Raw genomic sequence first — 17793 nt, 5'->3', positions numbered from 1 at the left:
ATAATTTCTGTTTGGTTTCTTTCTATACTTTATATCTCTTTATTGATAGTCTCATTTTGTTCATAAAACATTTTCAGAGATAGTTTCTGTTCATTTTTTCTATGAATAGGCCATACATTCTTGTTTCTTTGCATGCTTCATAATTTTTATTGAAAAATGGTTCTATACTATTGGTAACTCTGGAAATCAGAATCCTCTCCCTCAGCCTGTATTTTTGTTACTTGCTGAGGGCTGTAGCTACTTTTTTGTTTAGTGACTTTTCTAAATTATTTTGTAGCATATATATTCTTTGTCACATGTTTCATGTGTGCATGTCTCTGCAGTCTATTACCCTTTAGCTTGTGTTCAACTAGTTTTATTTAAACAGATTTCCTGAACACTGGGAGGGAGGGTAGAAGGCAAAGGAAGGAAGGAAGGAAGGAAGGTAGGTAGGTAGGAAGGAAGGAAGGAAGGAAGGAAGGAAGGAAGGAAGGAAGGAAGGAATAAAAAGACTAAACCTCTCCCAGTTTTTGCGGATTGGCTCTATGTTGGGGCACTCCTTCAAATCTTAGCCAGGCTGTTTACAAATCTTCCTCAGCCTTCCCTTCCTCCTTCTCCTGAGCCTAGATATGAGCCAGTGGTGAAATCTGAGGGTCTTTCTAGGTCTTTTTTGAGTATGCTTTCTGCCCATGGCATGTTCATGGCTTTCTAATTACCCCAAAATATAAATACCTTTTTTAATGCCTGAATTTCCCAGATAAATTTCCTCCCCAGTTTTTCCTCATAGACTTCCATCACTCTATTGTTTGTCTCAACTGTAGTATTTTGCCCCCTGCAGCCATGGGTTATTCAATTTCCTTGCACTGTTTTTGAGAGATTCCCTATGCATAACCATTTTTCCCCTTGAGTGAGTTCTGAGTTAGGTAAAACAAATACAAGCAACTGTCATCAGTCCTTCAAGCAGCCCCAGGCAGTTTAGAAGAGACAAATGCAATTCTTTGAAAATAAAGTCTTCTTTGTTCCCTGTGCAACCAGAGTGCTGAACTGGAATATGGACTGCCATCCTTAATACTACTAAGCTAGGAGGAGGGTTGGGGCAAGAACAAATAAAAACACCACAAAGCTTTCCTATCATTTTAAAGTTGCCCTTTTCTTGATTTATCATTCTCTTGGTTGCTGTCAATCTTGACTATTTTCCAGAATTCTGACAAAAGTTGATTCTGACAACTTTTATGTGGAGGGATGGGCCCATGGAACTCCCTCCTCTCTGCAATTTTTTCTGACATCACTGTAGGAGGTGAGTTTTGAGAAGAGCGCTGTTCAAATTATTAGAATTCAAGGTGAAACAAGCCATGTGATGATCTGGGGGTAGGATATTCTAGGCAGAGGGAGCATAAAGACTTTGGGACTGAAACTAGCTTAGTTGTTCAACTGGAGCATAGCCTATGTGGAGAATAAACTTGATGTGTGTGGTTATTGTCAGGGTTGTTAAAGTTTGTTTAGCTATATCTAATAAAAACTTAGAAACCAGTGCTTAACCAGTTTAGTGACTTTAATTTTTTTCACATTATGAGAGACCAAGAGAAATGCAAAGCTGGTGCAGTGGTTCCATGGTGTCTTGAGGGATCAAATCTCCCTCTCTTCATGGACAGCTGTCCTTAGCATGTACATATTACTGTAAGGCAACACAAGATGTCCCCTCTACCTTCAGGCATCCACAATGTATGGAAAGGGAAGGAAAGTGACAAAGGTAATTAAGTACCTGTAAGCTGAGTCAGGCATTTAATGTTGAAGGAGTGTAGAATGTTCTAGAAGATTGATTGTGTAGATCTAGTAATGGATAGCACAATATTGTGTGATGGCAGCACAATATTGTAAGTATACTGAAAAAAGATGACTGTGAATATGGTTGAAAGAGGGAGATTAGGGTATGTATGACACCAGAAGATAGGAGATAAAGACTGGGATTGTATAACTTAGTGAAACCTACAGTGGTCAATGAGTGTGATTAAATGTACAAATATAAGAATGTTTTTACATGAGGGAGTGGCAAGAAGAAATGAAGTTGTAAGGTGAATGGACCTTGAGTACGGTATGTTGAGTGAAATAAGCCAGAATTGAAAAGACAAACATTATGACACCTCACTAATATGGACTGACTATAATATGTGGACTCTGAGTGTTAAATCTGAGAGTGTGGGTTGTCAGGGGAAGGCTTCTGTTGGAGGTTCCTAGATTGTAAGCTCTTACAGCAGTCACAGCTATTCCTGAATTGTTATGGTTATTTCTACATTCTGAGATACTGAGCTCTTTGTGTATAAACGGGTCATTCCCTGGAACTTTGGGTAACTGTGTGACACCTGAGACTCAGAGCTAGAGTTCTGAAGCTATGAAAGTCAATATTACCCCACACAACAACTGTGAAAAAAGCTGAAAAAGAGTTCAGACTTCAATTAGAGGTATGAATGAAGCTGATTTGGTTAGGACTGAGGCAAATCAGTCTGAAGGGTAAAGAATGACATTGAAGGTATTTTAAAACTTCAACTTCTGTGTGAGACAAAAGGAAGAGATGTTTATTTGAAAATCTGTATTTTCTGTAGCACACTATATAATTTAACTTGTATGGTCAGTTTATTCAAACACCATAATTACATGGAACTTTGAATAGGGGGTAAGATCTGGGTGGTTTGTACAGATTAGTGTGAAACCCTGATACATCCCAGAGTAATTTGGACAGAAAATAAAAAGTATTTTCAAAGCTCCCTTGAGGGGCTAGGGGAAAATGTGGAAATGTGGAAATATTAAACTTCCCCACCTGGGGAATTCCTGATATTCTCACAAGCATTGGGGACTCCCATTACAGTAGGCTAACTTCTCAATCTTGAGGCTTGCCCTTATGAAGCTTGTTACTTCAGATGAGAGGCTAAGCCTATTATAATTGTGCATAAGCATCACCCCCAGAGAACCTCTTTTGATGCTCAGATGTGGCCTGTCTCTCTAAGCCCACTCAGCAGGTAAACTCAGTGTCCTTCCCCCTATGTGGGACATGACTCCCAGTGATGAGCCTGGACCCAGCATCGTGGGTTGAGAAAGCCTACTTGGACCAAAAGGGGAAGATAAATGAAACAAAGTTTCAGTGACTGAGAGATTTCAAATAGAGCCAAGAGGTCATTCTGGAAGTTATTCTTATGCATTATATAGGTATCCCTTTTTAGTTTTTAGTGTATTAGAATAACTAGAAGGAAATACCTGAAACTGTTGAACTGTAATCCAGTAGCCTTGATTCTTGAAGATGATTGTATAACTATATATTTTTGACATTGTGACTGTGTAATTGTGAAAACCTTGTGACTGACACCCCTGTTAACCAGTATATGGATAGATGAGTAAGAAAATAAAGAGCAAAAATAAATTTTAAATAGTGGGGGGATAAGAGGTATGCGATGTTTCAGTGTTCCTTTTTTAATTTTTATTCTAATTTGTATATTTTTAAGAGTAATGAAAATGTTCAAAAATTGATTGTGGTGATGAATGCACAACTATATTATGATACTACAAACTATTGATTGTACACTTTGAATGATTTTCTGGTATGTGACTATATCACAATTAAATTTCATTAAATAAAAGTACATTTCAAAAAAAAAAAGCCAACCCATTTCTGGCATATTGCATTTCGGCAGCTTTAGCAAACTGAAACAGATTTTAGTACTGAGAAGTGGGGTGCTGTGATTTGCAAATACCAAAAATGCTGGAATAGCTTTATAAAATGGATAAAGGGAACATTCTGGAAGAATTGTGAGGAGCTTGATAGAAAAGGCCTGGACTGCTTTAAAGAGGCTGTTGGTAGAAATATGGACACTAAAGATACTTTTGATTAGGACTTAGACAGAAATGTTGAATGTATCATTGCAAACTGGAAGAAAGGCAACCCTTGTTTGAAAGTGACATAGAATTTGGCAAAATTGAGTCTTGATATCAGACAGAAGGCAGAATTTGAAAGTGATGAACTTGGATATTTAGCTGAGATTTCCAGATTAAATGTGGAATGTGCAGACTGGCTTCTCCTTGCAGCTTATAAAGTAAAATGCTGGAATAAGTTGAGAACTGGACTCCTGAGTCCCAAAGAAACCAGAAATTGATGGTTTGGAAAACTCTGAGTTTCTGGAAAGTGAGTCCCCAGAGAATAGTGCCCCATGTAAGGATTTAACTGAACATGGAACCAGTCAGCCATTTCAGTGTGAGTCAGGACTGGAAATGGAGTTTATCCAGAAAAGATTTGTGGAAAGTTCTATTGTCTGATGGTTGCAACCCCTGTGTGCTGCATGCAAAACTGACAAAGTTTTTATGAATGGAACCATTGCTAGTCTGGACTAAAAGGGACAGGAAAGGGACAGATTGATGGGAAAAAATGACTTCAAAGGAAGAACCATGGAAGCTGAGGTCTACAGCAAAGACACCTGGGGCCAGAGGAGCAGACCCACCTGTTCATGTGGAAAGGGTGAGTTTGCCCTGGAGCCTGCAGAGGGTGGGCCTTCCACCCCATTATTCAGAAAGAATGCTGGCACCTCAGGTGTTGGAAAAAGTGGAGCACATTCCTGGAGATTGGGTAGAGTCTGGCCACCAACCCACCATTCTGAGGGGGTTGAGCGTGTGCCCTGGAGATGGCAGAGTGTCTGACTGCCCCCTGATGTTTGAGGAGGGTGGGGATTAGAGTTTGGCTGTCACCCCAATGCTTGAAGAAGGTAGAGCCGAGAGCATAGCTGTCTTCCCAATGCTTGGGGATGTTGGAGCCCTCACCCCAGTGTTTGGAGAGAGCAGGGCCACAGTACAAGTTCTTGGAAAGGGTGGGGCTGCCATTCCATCAGACCCTGAGGAGAAAACATTATTCTATAGATGACTTTCAGATCTGGATATCTAATGAAGTATGCCCTGCCAGTTTTCAGAACTGTTTGGGACCCATGATATCATTCCTTCCAATTTCTCCCTATGGCAATGGGAACATTCATTTTATGACTGTCCCTTCTTTGTATATTGGATGAAGATAACTTGTTCTAAGTTTCACAGGTCCACAGTCAGAAAGGAATTTTGCCCCAGGACAGATCACACCTGTAATTGATTTTGATGAGACTTTGTACTTAAGACTGTTACTGAAAGGATTTAAGGTTTTTGGGATATTGTGATGGAATGAATGTATTTTGCATATGGAAAGAACACGTCTTTTTGGGGTCCATAGAGTGGAGTGTGCTGGTTTGAAGCTGTTATGTATCCCAGAAAAGGCCGTGTGCTTTGAATCCATTCCTGGGGTATAGACTTATGAGTGGAAACTTTTGATTAGGTTATTTCAATTGAGATATAACCCACCTCATTCAACATGGGTCTTAATCCCCTTACTGGAGTCCTTTATAAAATGATAAAGAATTCACAGAGAAAAGTCCCAGAAAATCTAAGAGAGGACCCACAGAAGCTCAGAGAGGAAGCCACTGGAACCAGAAGCTGAAAGCCATGAAACCCAGGAGTGAAGGATGAGCAGATGCCGCCATGTGCCTTCCCATGTGACATAGGTGTCCTGGATGTCACAGCCTGTCTTCAGAGCCCAGATATCATCCTGTCGATACCTTGAGTTGGACATTTTCATGGCCCAAGACTATAAATTGTAAGTTAATAAATCCCCATTGTAAAAGCCAACCCATTTCTGGTATATTGCATTCCAGTAGCTTTAGCAAACCGAAACGCCAACTCCCAGCAACAACACAAGCATATGCAGTCAAGTGCTGCCTGCTCCAGAGGGAACCTTTCAAGTGGTGCCTGGTCTCATCACCTGTACATGGAAAAGGAGCATCACCAGGTGATGTGGTCTTCAGGGACACCCATGTGGAAGTTCGTTTGCCCTTCTGAGATCTTTGGCTTCAGGGTGAGTGTGATTGCCTCCATCATCAGCTGTACCATCCTTCTGCTCATGACCATGGCCTTCCTCACCTGCTGCCTCATGAAGTGTATGAAGAAGAGTGAGCACCAGTGCTCAGACAGGTTTTCCCAACTGTGGTCCCAACTCATAGGCCAAGACTTGGGAATGGTGCAGGCTGCATAACTGGGCATCAAATGCTTCAACCACTATAGCAAGTCCAGGAGCCAACCTGTCTGGGTGAAGAGGCCAGGCAGGCACACAGCCACCACAGCTTCACCACAGACATGGCAAGGACACCAGAGAGCTGCCCTCTAAGGACCCATGGCATGGACAAGGACCTCGACCCCTGGGCCTGGCACTCTCAGCCCCCATGCCCCATTTGGCTTTCCCCATGCCCAGGTGATGGTATACATAGAGAACCCAGGTGGGCCTGCCTGCCTCTGTGTCTGCCTGCCAGGGTAACGCTGAGATGGCCCATGGTGTAGTAACTGAGAAAATGGGGCCCAGCAGAGACCTGGGAGGCCGATGCAGATGTCACCAGCCCATCACCCAGATCTTGACACACTTCTACCTGGAGATCATAGTGAAATGATCTTCCAGGGGCTGAGCTGACACTGAAGACAGGAGTGGGGACTTTAGCAGTGGGGGTGTTCTGTCCTGAGGGGCCCAGCTGTAGCAGTTTTTTTAAACTATGGCTTCCTTGAAGCCATTTCTGAGCCTCCTTCTAACCTGGATCCTTTAAAGAGACTGGGAGCAGTTTTAAGAATATCTAGTTTTACATAGTAGAATAAGAAAGCAACAGTAAACTTCTTTTCCAGAAATTACAAATGGCCATTTAAAAAACTCAGCATCTACCTGAGCAGGACATTCTGCTTCTAATCAGAGGCCCATCTGGGTTCTGCATCAGTTATCTGTAAAATTGGTGAGGGGTGTGAAATAAAACAAAAGTGTTTCTAATACTGAAACATATAAAGGTAAAAATCACTCCCAATTTTCAATACCTATGTAACAAAGCCTCAAATGTAAAAAAAAAAAAAAAAGAAAAATTAAAACACAAGAAAGAACAAAGGACTTGAATAGACATTTCTCCAAGGACGATATAAGACTGGCCAATATGCACATGTAAAGATGGTCAACATCATTAGCCATTAGGGAAATGCAAACCAACCACAATTTAATATTATTCAGCCATAGAGAGGAAAGAAGTTCTGAAACATGCTACAGCATAGATGAACCTTGAAAACATTATAATAAGCGAATAAGTCAGATACAAAAGGACAAATAATGTATGATTCTATTTGTATGAGGAATCTAGAATAGGCAGATTTATAGAGATTGAAAGCCAACTAGTCATTATTAGGGGCTGTGGGTATGTTGGGGTTGAGGAGGAGAGTGGAGAGTTATTGCTTAATGGGTACAGAGTTGCTGTTGGGATGATGCAGGTGTTCTGGAAATAGATAGTGGTGGAGGTTACACAGCATTGTCAATGTAGGTAATGTCACTGAATTATACACTTAAAAATTATTAAAATGGTTTTATGTTATGCATATATTACCGCAATAAAAAATAGTGTGTATATAAGTAGTAGGTTATGTTATTAATTGCTTAGTATTGATGAAACCTTAAGATATTCCAAAAGTGACTCTTATGAAAATGCCATTCATTGAGTTGTTAGCTTAATTAACTTGGCATATAATGGTGCTTCTACAGATAAAAGGAGATAATATACAGGAAAGTGGTTTTAAGTACAATGTGTTTTACAAATAGATGCTGTCAAGTTTTCTCTAGATGAGCTGGTAGCACAGATACATATTAAGATGCTTCTAAAGCCACCCAATATCCCTCACTGCAGTCCCTTGTATGGTAGAAGGAACACAAGAAGAAAATTTAGGACACTTAGTATTTAGGCAACTATTAATCTGGGTATTATTATACAAAGAACTTCAGCTTCAGATTTTTATGTAATACAAGGTGGTGGGACTAGATTATCCCTAAAGTGCCTTTTATCTCCAAAAATTCGATGGTTCTGTGATTCTATAGTTGTTCCTATACACTTTGATCTAATAACATCAGTTGTTGCTTTAGGCAGTTTTAAGTACTGATTTACTAAAAACAGGTTGAGAATCATCAAAGATGCTATTTCAATATAATAATATCAGTTGCTATTTATTATCTGAAAGTATTTCACAACCTTTTAAAATCAGATTACATTTGTTCTAACATTTCTTTTTCTTTTCTACTTTTTTCTGCTTAAAGTTGCTGTGCATTATTTTGGTTTTTCAAATTCAGTAGGATAAATATTATAATATCAAGGAAGCTAAGATTATATATATACATATTTCTTTGGAAATCAGTAAAGTAAAATAGTAGTTGTGAGAAAGATACATATTTATGTTTTAAATGTTTAAAATATTGTAAATAACTGTTGAAAGAATAAAATGATCTTGAGAAATATCCTTGTATTACCTGTAAACTAAAATAAAAACTTCTTTGTTTATAAGGTGGCTTTTTCATCAAAACAGTTTACTTCACCATTATTCAGACCGGAACAAGTAGAAGTCAAACCAAAATATCAAGTGAGTCTTTGGTTATACTATCTCAGCCTCAATTATAGTTAATTACTATATTTTTCCAATACTTTATATAATTCAATGATTCCAAAACTAGGCTACCAATTAGACACACCTGGATATCTTTTTTAAAAATACATATTCACAGGTCCCACCTCTAACCTACTGAATTTCAAATCTGGAGTTTCAGCCTGGGGGTGTGTATTTTCTCAAAACAAAACAAAACAAAAAACAAAAACAAAAAAATGAAAACAGGAAATTCTTACACTGTAACCTGGGTATCAACTAGCATTTGAAAACCAGTTATAATAAATTATATCAATTAAAATGAACTTTAAACTACTAAATTGAAATAAACTAAAATAAGCAAATTACTTTGCATTTTTGTTTTGTTTTGTTTTCAATTCAATAACGTAGAGGTTGTATGAACAAAGGCTTTGAAAAAGATACTCATTTTGAATTCTGTTTTCAATGGTGGAATAGGTTGATCTCAGATCTACAAAAAAAAGTCTTTAGAGAATTATAAAGATGTTTTTCTTGGGACATTTACTATTGCTGTGCATTTTTTAAAAATTTCGAACATTGCTACTAAAATGGCAAATATTTGTATGGATAGGATTTAGATCCAGAAGTTAGCCACAGTCTGAACAAATGCAGCTAATAATGGAAATTGAGCTGTTAAAAAAAATATGGTTGGCATTTAAAGTACATGGCATAAAGCACAAAAGAGGGTCAGAATTAGTAGTTAGAAGATTTTGCATGGAAATTTTCATTTTATTCTAATTTCAAATATTTAAAAATAATTAAAATTAGTTTTCTCCTTTTAGGGTAGGAAGATGAATAGATAAACTTACAGATTACAAAGAAAATTAATTAAAAATGTATTGTAAATTAAAAATAAGTGTTACAGAATCTCTTACTTTTTTTTTAATATTACAATTCCAGAAATTCAACGCCAAGGACGGTTTTGATCCTTTTTTAAGAAATATAAACAACAAAATGTCAGTCAGAAAAAGAAAAGACCAAGATATGTATAAATGTGTAAACACTTTAAGTACAGAGGTTATAGAGCATGAAGACCAAGATCCTCCTTACCCAGAACGTTCAAAAACTGCAGTACCTGTTAATAAAACCTGGACCCTTGATCCCGATGTCTCAACAAAGACTTTAGACACTAGTAATAAGTTTTTAGGAAGAGTAACAAATGTACCTTTTCCAAATTTTGAAGGAGAATCATCAATGACTGGAAAATTAAATTCACATCACTTCACAAAGTCATTGAGTCTTACCTCCAATATGGAAAATTTACAACAATCAATGGTGCTCAAGTCAATTTTAAGTAAAAATCTGCAAGACCTTTCAGATTAATTATTTTCTAAACCAGAAGTTCATATGAACATTGAAGCAAGCAAGAAAAGTCATAGTTCTCCACTTATCAGTATTCACGGTAAACCAGTGATTTATTTGGAAGGCAAAATATTCAAAAAAATTCAAGATTTAAAAAGCTGGCTTCCAGAAAAAGATATTTTAAATCCAAAAGCTCTTTTAAGTGAAATAAATAAAAATATTTCTACAGATTTGCATTCAGAAGGGGAACCAGGAAAATCTACAGAGGTAGAAAGGGAACATGTCTCTGAAAAACCTTTAGAGGAGGGGGAAATAATTTTTCCACCGAAAAAGAAGAGTAGTTTCAAAAAGCATCATTTACAAAGTGAAGTATCTCACTCCAAACCAGGTTTAAATGGCAGTATAAATGACTATTTTATAAAGCAAATATTCACCGCACCAAATTTCTCAGAGATAGGAGTAAAAGAGCTGAGTGGGACCCAGCTGAAATTGCTGAATCGACTACCCACAGCTTGGCAAGGAAGTTTACCTTCACATAATCTACTTCACTATGAAGAAGAAGATGATGAAACAGAATTGCCACAGCCAAAATCTATCATAAGTCAGATAATAGACACATTTCCTATAGATACTCTTATAGAATCTGGGGTAATCAAAGTGATAGAATTAGATAAAGAATACCAGAAGAGTTCTTTGCTGAATTCAGAGACAGGCTTTCCTAAAGACAAGTCGAACTATGCCAGAAAGGACTATGCAGAAACCAAAGGCAAAATAGAACCTCTTTCAGAGCAGGATAAATCTATCACACCGAAAGAAACCACTTCTGCTTTCAATCAAGTGAAAAAATTAGATAAAGAATATGGGAAGAGTTCTTTGCTGAATTCAGATATAGGCTTTCCTGAAGAGAAACCAAACTATTCTACATATGATTATTCAGAAACCAAAAGGAAAACAGAATCATTTTCAAAGCAGAATAAACCCAGCATTCCTAAAGAAACCACTTTCAATAGAGTTAAATTTATAGATGAAGGCCAAAATATATCCCCACAAGATTCAAAATATCATTCAACACCAGATAGAAAAACAGATTTGCCAAGGAATGGTCAGAGGCTTTATAGAGAAGAAAATTATCTAAATTCTATTTTACAAAATTTAAGTAACTCATTAGTGGATAAGCTTAATGAGTCAGATGATATAATGTTGAAATCCTTTTTTAAAAACATCCTTAATGCTTTTTTTAAATATCAGTCTGTAAAAAGAAGACAATCAGAAAGAGAATCTGAAAACTTAATTCAACATTATTTTCCAAATGATACAGAAGACCTTGAAGACATCAGAGAGAAAATTGATAAAGCAGGCAAAGTAGACAGCAAAACTGTTTTGAGTCCAAAGCTGCGTGTATTTCTAGAAGAACTCTCAGAGAGTGAAATAAAAAATTTAAAATCTGAATTAAGTAAACATATACAGCATTACCTTGTAGAAAGACTTTCAGAATCAGGACATATCAGCCAGGAGGACTTACCAAAGATCTATCAAAATCTGTATTTGATGAATGAGAAAGCAGAACCGAAAGGGCAAAACATTTTTCTGGGAAAATATTCAGAAACTGTAAAAGAAATCATGTCTTTTGTAAATAATTTTAATCATCATTTCATAGATAAACATTTAGAAATAAAGTTAAGATCTTTTTTAAATGAAATTCTCCAAAACTATTTCCTAGAAAACCTTTCAGAAAGCAGATTATTTGAAGAGATAGAATCTGAGACTATACTCTCCAATATATCTTCTCTAAGAACTAAGAGTACCTCGATGTCTTTACATGACTTAGGACAAGATATTTCAAGGGGGAGTTTTGGTAGCAGGCTTGAAATAAATGTGAAATATCCCTTAAATAATTCCCTACAAAACTATCTCATAGCTTTATCAGAAAATGAACTATCAAATCTAAAAGCTGATTTAGGCAAACAGCTCCATAGCCTTTTTATAGAACAAGTTTCCAAATCAGGACTAATCACAGAGAGGCAATTAGAGGGGATTAAACAGCATATAAATTTGATTAATTCCAGTTCCACACCATTAACATGTATAAAGACAGGTTTATCTTTTAAAGATGAAAATCAGTTTATGGAGGAACATTCAGAAAAACAAAATAAATCTTCAAAAATTGTTCAAAAAACTACTTTACAGAAGGTTCCTGAGGATAGATCTCTAGAAACAGAATTGATGAGAAAGGAAGAAAAGGAATACTTTCCTTTGCACAATGTTAAAGAAAATCCATCAATGATTAGAGAAGAGAAAAGAAATTACCCTAAAGAAGGAGCTAAAACACTAAGTTTAATGAAAGTACAACCTTCTTCCAACACAAACACTCAAGCAATTCCATTAAATAAATCATCAGAAAGGCTTTCAAATGTAGTGTTTAAGAATCAAAGGAAAGAACATGGTTTCATACAGCTTCCTCGAGCAGAAAATTCTGTTTTTAAAGCAGAGATTCAAGACCCATTTAGTTGGGGTAAATCAAAAATAACTCAATCAAAAGCTTACTTTGAAAGGACACTGAAAGTGAAGCCCCTTGAAAAAAAGGAGCACATCAACATCTATGAATTGACTGTACAGGAAAAGCCTGAAGCAATACTGTCACCATATCCAAGAATTCCTAACTACAGATTGCCAAGTGAAGATGAAGGATACTTAAACAGACTCACTTTACCCTTGTGGCAGAATAATACTTTAACTCATTTCAATTCAGAGACTGGGGAGAAGTCAAAATTAGAAGACCAGTATCGTCAGGGACTGAAAGGAAATAATAACAACAATAAAAAACATTTAGTAACATTTTCCCAATACAAGAAAGAAATACAAACTCTTTATATAAAACCAAATGGAATTTGCAGTGGAAAATGCGTGAAGGCCTCTGAATCACAATCTTTTAAATATAATGTTGTCGAAGGTGAGAAAAACTCAAAACCATCCCTGTTCCCAGAGGTATTAAAGAGAGAAAGTCTAAAGCCCAAGGTTCGAAAAGAAAGAGAGCATGTTGGCAAACAAAACAAGCCATTTAGCAAGATAGTTAGGATATTACCAACCACACTACCCGACACAAGAATTCATCTAAGGAAATCTGTTCCAAGGACGTTGCTTCATTGGACTGCAAGAAGAACTGTACATGTAATAATGTTTTTCTAATTCTTCTACTTCTGTATTTGGCAAAGGTCTATCAGTAATTTCTTTTAGGGTGCATATGTCTGCATGCAAATGTATGTATAGGCTTAATTGTCCCTATATACAGATATATAGACAGACTCCAAATTAAAAAATTCTCCTGAAACTCAAATATCACGTCACCCGATTCAAAATACAATCACAAAAGCAGGGGTGCCTTTGTATGAATTAGATAAAGGGCACTCCCTCGGGGGCATAAGAGAAAGGTGCCCTTTTCTCTGCCGAAAGGGGAGACCCCATAGGCTAAAACAGCCTGGAGCCAGGACACACAGCCTGCCTAGGGAACACTGGACTCTACTTCAGCCCTGAGTCACCCCTCAGCCTGGGGCAGTTGTACAGGCACAACTTGTACAACTATACTACAATTTTATTTTCATGTAGATTATAAGTATAAATATGTAGTCTTTTTTTTTCAAATAACTAAATTATCTCTGTTTCAGTTAACAAATATGAAGCTCCTACTATTGTGCCTGTCATTCTGCTAAGCATTAGGAATGTGAAATTTATCATCTACTGATTATGAATTGCAAAATTTTAATTTAACTTCTACTCTTTCTTTTCATTCATCCACCCCTCTGTTATATCATGTGCTTTGAGAAACTTGGGGATTCAAATCTATTTTTAATATTAACATAAATAAAACAATTAGGAAGGTAAATCTGCTCCTAGACTTTACACAAACCATTCTAAAGTGAAGTTAAAATCTGGAAATGGAGGGAACTTACTAAGCGTCTGGGTCACTGCTCCTCTGTGTTAGTATGGATAAGCAGGCATGACTCACAATTGGGAAAATTCTTAAGTCCTAGAACTGATATTAAATACTTTAAGGTTCATAATTCTACCGTTGCATGAGAAAATCTAATTTCAGAATAGTAGCTCTGAATTTGTTTTCTATAGTAAAGAAAATTATTAGCTTTAGAGTGGCAGGGTATATATTATCAGTATAGCTTATATTCTCAATTTTGGATTTTTTCTTTTTATCTAAATTAAGTAATTTAGTGTGTGTGTGTGTGTATACATATTAGGAAAGGAAGTAGAAGATGAGTTCATGGTTTTTGGAGAGGAAAGACTTTCTTAAGTTCCTTTAGACAAATGGAATCTTTAATACCACTTTTCCAAACCAAACAAGGACATATGTTTATGTTAAATGGTATGAGACCATGTAGGAGCCCAGAACCACTTGTTTCCGGGTACTGAGAAAAACACCCTTAAGCTAAGACTGGGCAAGGGAGTTAGAGTTATCTGTGTTTTCCTCTTACACATTCTACCTTAAAGTTTTTCTCTAGTGAGGTTAACAACAGAGAATTGAGTGGTTAAAGAGTTTTTTTCACATGTTCAGAAAATCTGACTCATGTGGTTGTCTAAAATCCAGGCATCTCCCAAAGGAATCAAAACAGAAGACAAAGAAGTTGGGTTGTAGGAGCAGCCAGAAGACAGTTCCCAGTGGTGTGTTATTGCTCTTTCACTGGCACTCCAGTAATCAGTTACATCAGCTCTGCAGTAAAAAAGATATATCACTAATGTAGCAGAAATTCTCTTAATAATATGCTTTACCTAATTGGTCCATGTACATAAGAGGGAAGAGAAAGAAGACTATTCCCTTGCCCTCTCTGAACCCAGGGGAAAATGTGAAGTATCAGAATTTGTCTTTAGATTTCTGATACCTCCTTTTTTTCTTTTGTAAATTATTCTTTTTTGTCTGCCCTAATTCTTCTTTAGTAGTGTCCAACATCTTCCCATCTCCCAATTTTATTATTCCACTCCAGTTTTCTCTCCAAATTAGAGCAACTGATTCCCTTGGGATGCGATCTCTGCAAGGTATAAATTCGTTTACACTAATTTGAGAATGAGTACTAGCTCTATACCCTCTAATGGGTACTTGTAGATTATTGCATTATTATTATAAAATATAGCCATATTATAGAAAATTTGAAAAGGAAAAAAAACACCAAAACCTACTACTACCACCTAACACAACCATTGTTTTCTCTTTTATTGTTGGTGTATCTCCTTCCAATTATTTTCACAAATGTACTTTTTTACTTGTTTGCTCTGAGTCTACACAAAATTTTTAAATTATTTTTAATGCAGACATTCCAACTGTATTTTTGGATGTTGCTATCAGTCTTCACAAACTATTTGGAATGTTTGCATAATATTTCATCAGGTTAGGTACATCATTCTAGTGTAATCAGTTCTCTGTTATTATATATTTCCATTTTAAGTTGTACCTCAGAGTACAGCTCCATACATTTTTTCCCTGTAGTTTGGTTATTTCTTTAGGTTAGATTTCTGAAAGTGGAATTATGGGGTATGTATACACACACACACACATACACACACACACTAAAACAATACAAGATGTTTATTAACTTTTAAAGAATAAAAATTTGGGTGATATAAAAGGTAAAATATTAGCTCGTAATTTATATTTGGGGTTGAGGAAGAAATGTTTGGGTGCAGAAGAGCTAACAAGTAGACTGCCTAACTTTGCCTAGGAGTCCAAACCCTGAAGATAGCTTCCCTAAGTTTTTCTGATTTCCAGCTTCAATCTTTCATCCCTTTTGAAACAATACATCCTTTTAAACAATCAAATTTTTAAAGCACAGTTCCTAAACGTGCTAGCTAATGGGTGTAGTGTCTGAATTTGGGGACTGCCTATAAAACATTCGATACTGTCATTCTTTGTCTTTTACAGATGATATTACAAATTTTAGTCCTTGTAAATTTAAAATGTACTTTTAAGAAACCTAATTTACCAATCTGATCTTTTATTTTAATATTTAGGATTGTTCAGATAAATTTGAGGATTTACATATGACCTCATTTAAGCATCTTGAAAAAGCAAAATCAAGAGCAAGGCTTTTAGGAAAAAGCCCAGATGATTGCCAAAATCAGTCAAAATACTCCACAAGACCATATACTGCTCCCGAGTTTAACAAACGACGACAAAGCTACACTGGAAAAATTACAAGTCCTCGAATGGTTTCAGCAGGGTTAGTTCATATAAATGATACCATCCCAAGTTATGAAATGCGTAAAATGCAGCAAAAAAGACAATTAAAAGAGACTATTGAAAAATGTTCGCTCATTTGTGATATTATCCAAATGTTAAACAGTTCAGAGTAATATGTGAGACCAATAGTCATTAAGAGTATCATTTCTCCTATTAACAAAATGGTTAGGAGATCTGTCCTTTTGTGTGATAGAACTCAGCAATCAAATTTCATCTTATTAGAACCATTTTGTTTTGATTAAAATGAAAAATAAACACTTTTGATGTAAATGTGTTTTTGTTTATGAGACCTTAGGTAACAAACCCAGAAATACACATTCAATTCATATTTATTAATAAAGTTTTGTTTCTTAGTTCTTTCCTTTTTTCACTATATAATCCATACTGATTCATATTTCTCTGACTTTTAAACCCTTTTTAATCTCTAAATGATCCCTAGCCACCCAGTTTTCAGGTTCTCTATTTGCATTTATCTGCTTTTAGCCTTTTATGAATACAATTTGACTCTTCAGCTCTGGTTATATTTTTGGATGCTTCAATAATCTGCATTTCTCTGGGCTTATAGAACTGCCATTAATTTCAACATCATCTCATGTTTTTAATACTAATTCCTAAGGTAACTTCTACAATAACTTACTCAAAAAATTATGAAGGAGCCTCTTTAATAAGATCAAACTCAGGAAACTGCATAAAATTATAGAAATTGCATGCAATATGCTCTAACTAAACCAACACAGGATTTAAATCAGAGACTCCCAAGAATTGATTCTAATTCTATCAGATTTATTATTTGGACCTTTTTGATTTCTTGTGACGTAGAAACATCAGTTTGTAGAATTTTTGTCAGTTTCAATTTTTCTACCATAAATCAGAAAGACTTTGAGGCTTAAATAGAATTGGCTGATGGAAAACATAGTTCCTAATTATTTGTTCAATGCTATAATCAGGGTAGTAATTTTTTATGGGGACCAAGAATATTTGACAATCCTCAAAGTTGTCAGTGCTTGTACCATTTTGAGGTCTGACTGGGAAAACACAAGTAATTCTAGATCTTTCAAACAGAAGGGACACAGGGAATTGGTTTCACAAGTGATGGAACCAAAGCTAAGAAGCCAAAAAGGGTGTTGAGGGAACCCAGAAATTAGCAATAGCAGTATGTTCTATTACCCCTCAAGTAGAAGGGACAGCAGGATAAAGTGGTGTTACTAGAATCCTGAAGCCAGAACACAGAGAAGACCCAGCCAGGGGCAGAGGAGCAGGGCAAGAGACAAGGGATACTATGTTTCTTCCTTCCTCTTGCCCTCCAGTCTTCCACTATTGTCCCCTATTAGCCAAACTCATTTGGAAAACCAGAGAAAATTGCATGGGAACCCTCACATCTCTTGTCACCTGATTTCTGACAAGGCTGCCAAGTCCACCCAAATGGGACAGAGCAGTAACTTCAACAAATAGTGTTGGAAGAACTGGATATGCATAGCCAAAAGAATGAAAGAGGACCCCTATCTCACATATTATACAAAAATTAACTCAAAATGGACCAAAGGCCTAAATATAAAAGCCAGAACCATAAAGCTCCTAGAAGGAAATGTAGGAAAGCTTCTTCAAGATCTTATACCCAAAGCATGAGCCATGAAAGAAAAAATAGATAAATGGGACCTCCTCAAAATGGAATACTTTTGTGCTTCAAAGGGTTCTGTCAAGGGGGTGAAAAGGCAGCCTACTCAGTGGCAGAAAATATTTGGAAACCACAT

General features: G+C 36.4%; 1 protein-coding gene across 1 annotated transcript in view; it reads left to right on the top strand.

Annotated features, from left to right (window-relative positions):
* The window catches only part of C2CD6 (C2 calcium dependent domain containing 6), a 217765-nt gene extending 201610 nt beyond the window's left edge, over window positions 1–16155 (top strand). The window contains 4 exon segments of the mRNA XM_037848665.1: window positions 8389–8460; window positions 9394–10630; window positions 10808–12972; window positions 15814–16155. Coding sequence (XP_037704593.1) covers window positions 8389–8460; window positions 9394–10630; window positions 10808–12972; window positions 15814–16155 — 3816 coding nt within the window.
* The last annotated feature ends 1638 nt before the right edge of the window (window positions 16156–17793 follow it).

Source organism: Choloepus didactylus, chromosome 9, assembly GCF_015220235.1.
Source record: "Choloepus didactylus isolate mChoDid1 chromosome 9, mChoDid1.pri, whole genome shotgun sequence".
NCBI lineage: Eukaryota > Metazoa > Chordata > Mammalia > Pilosa > Megalonychidae > Choloepus > Choloepus didactylus.
This window is presented reverse-complemented; position numbering and strand designations above follow the sequence as displayed.